At 48.5% G+C, this 5,660-nt stretch overlaps 1 protein-coding gene across 1 annotated transcript; it reads right to left on the reverse strand.

Moving 5' to 3' along the window:
• Positions 1 to 393: 393 nt before the first annotated feature.
• Positions 394 to 4,522, reverse strand: LOC134987665 (uncharacterized). The gene is made up of 2 exons (XM_063950510.1): positions 4,232 to 4,522; positions 394 to 1,125 (listed from the first exon to the last, which is right to left on the reverse strand). Exons 1-2 carry the CDS (start codon positions 4,373 to 4,375, stop codon positions 622 to 624), a joined length of 648 nt encoding a protein of 215 aa, XP_063806580.1. The 5' UTR covers positions 4,376 to 4,522; the 3' UTR covers positions 394 to 621.
• Positions 4,523 to 5,660: the final 1,138 nt, after the last annotated feature.

Genomic DNA, 5,660 nt, shown 5'->3' on the forward strand with positions numbered 1-5,660 from the left:
TCAGAGTTGATTGCAGCTGCAAATTTGTTTGCAGTTGGGCAAAACCGTGTGCACTGCAGGAGGGAGGGGCAGATGTAACATGTGCAGAGGGGGGTAGATTTGGGTGGGGTGTGTGCAAACTGAAATCTAAATTGCAGTGTAGAAATAAAGCAGCCAGTATTTACCCTGCACAGAAACAAAATAACCAACCCAAATCTAACTCTCTCTGCACATGTTATATCTAGGGTAGGGGGGCAGGTGAGGGGTAAAATACTTACCCCAGTCCGAGGTGGGGAATTTCACTGGCGGGATGCTGCAGTTGCTTATGTGACCGGCGGTATTTCGTGCCCACCCCGAGGGAACATTTAGTTACGTTTAGTTAAGACAGAGTTGTCTAAATGATTTCCAAACATAGAAATTGTGAAAAAAATGTATTTCTACTTTGACATCAGTGAAAAAATTGGTGGATTGTGTTTTTCTATTATATTTCCTTCTACATCGTGCGATGCTACTGTGATTTTCCAAAAGGAGAAAGGTATTGTGCATTGGTTATCTTTCTAAGTCAACATTTGATGCAAAATGTGTGTGCCTCATAGCCCCACCACTGTGTAATAAAATATTTGGATAGAAACAAGTATATAATCAAGCCAGGGAGTTAGCACTGCCCTCTAGGCTGGAGACCGGGCATCGCTTGCCATAATATGGATCAGCGCCATCAAGGTTGGACAGAGGAAAGCACTGACTCCCACTGTAAAACATGGGAGGTCTTGTAGAAGCAGTGTTCTGTGTTTGTCCTAAGCACAACTCCTTTGATGAGGTCATTGGGACACTGTTATTGGTCTTGTGTCTCTGGAGCGTGATCTTGTATGTATTGGGAGGCGATTCACACATGGTGATCACATATGCACTGTCTTCTGGCTTGGTTTCCACCATCATAATTTTGGTCAAGAGAGATTTCAACACGATTAGAACACAGATGAATCCAAAGATGTAGAGCCCATCCCCGATGGACAGTCCCATTCGATATTCACCAAGGGTCTTGTTTGGAAGATTATGGGAATGTTGATCAACGCAGCTTGCAGAAGACGGGTGGACATTCATTCTCTTTGACCACTCGATTTGGTCATAGCTGAACGTGGCATCTTCCTGTTACATCAATAAAAATGATATTACCAATAGAATACAAACACTATTTTAGACCTCATCCACACCTTCCTGGACTGTAATGCACTTTACACTGCATTAAGAGTAGAATGAATGCTTTGTGATGAGCGGACACCCACTGTGGGCTGCAGTGGGGCCAGGAAGCAGTACTCTCCTCTGCCTATGAGCTGGGGGTGACATTGCACTGATTGCTCATCCTCTGGATTTGCTGATGAGCTCGTGGTCTGTTGAGGTGGTGGGGTCTGTGGAGGGGTTGGGATCCCTCTTCATAGGGCCTGATTCTGAATTGGATTTTGCTTCTTTCGAAGAGAGGAGACTGTAAATGTAGGCTAAACTATAATTCACAACATCCCTGCCGCAGTTTCGCTTACAATCTCTGTTCCCTACCACATACATATACACAGGGCCACAACAGAAATCTTGGCGCCCGGTACACGGATATCTTTGGGGGCCCCATCGACCCCCGCACCCACACATCCCTTCCCTGGGAGCAAGAGAGAATGGGTGTCAGGGTGAGAGAGCGAGAGAAGTGAGAATGAGAGGGACAGAGAGGGTTGAGTGAGAGAAAGAGAGAGAGAGAAAGAGGGTGTCAGAGCAAGAGAGAGGGTTTCATGGAAAAAGAGGGAATAAGCGAAAGAGAGAGGGGAGAGAGAGGGTGTCAGGGAGAAAGGGATGAGAGAGTGGAGAGGGGGAGAGAGAGGGCATCAGGGAGAGAGTGTGTCAAAGGAGGAGGATGAGCAAGAAAGAGAGAGAGGGGAGTGATCAAGAGTAAGAGAGGGAGTTTGTCAGGGAGGAAGAGAAAGAAGTGAGCAAGAGAGACAGAGAGAGTGTCAGGGAAAGAAAGAGGGAGAGATGGAGAGAGACAGTGCCAGGGAGGGCAAAAGAGAGAGAGGGTGGGACACAGAGAGAGTGTCAGTGAGAGACATGTAGAGAGAGAGACTGTGTCAGGCAGAGAGAGAGAGGAAGAGACAGTGTCAGGGAAAGAGTGAGTCATGGAGAGAGGAAGAGACTGTGTAAAGGAGAGAGATGGGTATAAGAGAGAGACAGTGTGAAGGAGAGTGTGAGAGAGACACTGTCAGGAAGAGAGACCAAGTGTCAGGGAGAGAGGGGGAAAGTGTGTCAGAGAGAGAGACAGTCCCAGAGAGAGAGAGAGAGAGGGAGGGGGAGGCAGAGTCATGGATGGAGGGAGAGAGAAAGACAGTATCAGGGATGGAGAGATAGAGAAACAGTGTCAGGGAGATAGAGTCACAGAGAAAGTGTCAGTGAGAGAGACTGTGTCAGGGAGATAGAGACAGTGCCAGGAAGAGAGAAAGACAGTCAGGGAGAGAGAGAGAGTGTCAGTGAGAAAGACAGTCAGGGAGAGAGAGAAAGAGGCTGTCAGGGGGAGAGAGAGAGAGAGAGAAAGAAAGTGTCAGGGAGAGAAAGAGGGTGTGAGAGAGACACCGTCAGGGAGAGAAATCAAGTGTCAGATACAGAAGAGTGGGAGAGAGTGTGTCGGAGAGACAGATAGTCTCAGAGAGAGAGGCAGAATCACAGAGGGAGAGAGAGAGCATTAGGCCCCACCCCCTAAACACCTGTGAATCGCAGCACTGCTGATCTGGTGCCGGCACCGGTAACCGGGAAGGGGGTGGGGTTGTTCCTGTGAACCTTGGGGCCCCTCAGGACCCGGGACGGGGGTACCCCTTGTACCCCCTGTCGCCGGGCCTGCATATACATACACACTACAGTTTTTTCGGGAGCCAATTAACCTACCAGTATATTTTTGAGACCAGGGATGAAGCCAGAAAGGCAGGAGAAAACCCATGCAATTTGGGGAGAACATACAAACTCAACACAGAACACTTATGATTGGCTGAGCAGCAAAAGGGATCCTAGCTGCTGAAACAACTTTATTGGGGCATCTCTCTCACACACTGGATTACAAAGACAGAAGAATTCCCCTATAAATTTACAACAGGTAAAGAAAGAGTTTATACCATACTTGCCTACCTGACCCTCTCCATGAGGGAGAAAATGCTCTGTTCCTGGACTTTCCTGGTAATGTATGATTGCCATCACCTGTGGTGAAACACCTTTCTTATCAATTACCTAGCTCCCCACAGGTGATGGCAATCATACATTACCAGGAAAGTCCAGGAACAGAGCATTGTCTCCCTCATGGAGAGGGTCAGGTAGGCAAGTATGATTAACCATGGCATCGTTACTGAATCAACCATATTTAATCAGCATTTTTAAGTGGTCCTGCCTTTTACCCCGCCTTCCTGGTGACACTTAACCCTAATGGCGATAATAGCTGTGGGCAATTGCATAGAATGCTAAGAGTACTATATTTTACCATATAAGTGAGCGAGTTTTAGGAGTCTATTTACTAAGCCCTGGAGAAAGATAAAGTAGCAGCCAATCAGCTCCTAACTGTCATGTCACAGGCTGTGTTTGAAAAAATGACAGGAGTTGGCTGGTACTTTATCTCCATTCACTTTATCTCTCTCCAAGTCTTAGTAACTAGACCCCTCAGTGTTCTCCGTTGGGAATAACATTAATGTAACATCATTTATGGATGACAAGGAGATTTCTGCACTTTTATATCTTGTGTGTCATTTCATGACAAATCCAGAGGCAGATTATTGTCACACAATGTGAAACACTAAACACATACATACTGATTGGTGTAGCAGTAGAATGGACAGGATTCATTGAGTGTTAATTACAGACCTCACTGATACAGCTGCCAGTCCACTTCCACTGGTGTTAGAGAAAGTCACAGGCTTTTACCATCACTCGTTTATTTCTCATGGAGCTACGAGTATGCAGCAATGTCTAGATCACAGGTTCTCAAACTCGGTCCTCAGGACCCCACACAGTGCATGTTTTCCAGGTCTCCTCACAGAATCGCAAGTGAAATAATTAGCTCCACCTGTGGACCTTTTAAAATGTGTCAGTGAGTAATTAATACACCTGTGCACCTGCTGGGTTACCTGCAAAACATGCACTGTGTGGGGTCCTGAGGACCGAGTTTGAGAACCACTGGTCTAGATGTTATATTAAGTAGAATAATGCAACAAAGATAAAAGACATGCTTAGAACCCACCTCATCTGTCTGTGCTGGGACCGCGGTCGTCCCCATCAGAAGCGATTCCTTTAAAACTGTGCTGAAAACCAGCATTACTTGCACTGTATATTGTAGACAAACAGATATAAAATGGAACGGTATCCCTAATATGTGTGTTTCCATTCCTGCTCGATCCAGGTACACAAACGTCAGCAGTACCCACTGGCCTTCCAGCCTGCTCTAGATTACTGTTAAGGATGAGTAGGTCTTATCCACCCCCAGTCTGCCTCTCCCCACAGTAGGGCCAGCTTGCAGCTCCCATAATGCTTTTGGACAAACAATTTCCTTTTCTTAAAACCTGGCATGGTGAGAACCTGGTCTACAGTGATACAGGTCAGGTTTTCAGGATAACTATAGTTGAGCTTAGATGTCAGGGAGGTTTATTTATTTTAAAACTTTTTAATTGGAGTTAAAGTTACTTGGATTGAAGATCAAAAGCCAATATGTCAATTAATAACTTGCAGTAGTATACTTATTAAGTAAATTAGATTAATGCCACAGAATAAGTCATTTTAATGAAACTGACTGGTGCTGGGAACCCTGTTAAATATATTTTAACTAGGTGCTTCATCGCGCCCTACGGGCGCTCTTCACACCGTCGCAAGGGGCTACACCCCCTTAACCCTTGCATGCCTTTCTGGGGTTAAATATTTGTATTATATGGAGTATTACTTGCATTCCTTTGTTAGTGGTTAAATATTGCACAATAAAAGTGCGTGCGATGGTGAAGGAGGCGCAGCCCCTTGCGACGGCGTGAACAGCACCTGCAGCGCATGATGTACTGAATGTAGCGGGTGCGGGGGGACTGCGGATGGGGGAGGGTGTCTGTAGATGCTGCGGGTGGAGGGGGGGCAGAAGCGGGGGGGCGGATGGGGAAGGGTTGGGAGGTGCTGCGGATGGGGGAGGGGCAGAGGAGTGGGGGCTGCAGATGGGGGAGGGGTCCGGAGGCACTGCAGGTGGGGGAGGGGCAGGGGTGCCACGGGTGTGAGAGGGGCAGGTGCGGGGATGTTGCGGATGGGTGAAGGGTTCCGGAGGTGCTATGGGATGGGAAGGGGTGGGGGTGCCAGGGGTGGGGTAAGGGGTCTGGAGGCACCATGGGTGGGGGAGGAGCAGGTACAGGTGGTGCGGCAGATGGGGAATGGGGTCTCGAGGCGCTGCAGGTGGTGGAGGGGCAGGTGTGGGGGTGCCGTGGGTGGGTGGGGGACCATGGATTGAGGAGGGTGTCTGCAGATGCTGCGGGTGGAGGGGGGGCAGGTGTGGGGGAGACATATATGGGGGGTGGATGGTGGAGGGTGCCTGGAGGTGCTGTGGGTGGTGGAGGGGCGGGGGAGTGGGAGCTGCGGGTGGAGTAGGGGGTCTGGAGGCACAGCGTGTGGGGGAGGGGAAGGTACGGAGGTGTGGTGCATTG

Source organism: Pseudophryne corroboree, chromosome 2 (assembly GCF_028390025.1).
Source record: "Pseudophryne corroboree isolate aPseCor3 chromosome 2, aPseCor3.hap2, whole genome shotgun sequence".
Taxonomy (NCBI): Eukaryota; Metazoa; Chordata; class Amphibia; order Anura; family Myobatrachidae; genus Pseudophryne; species Pseudophryne corroboree.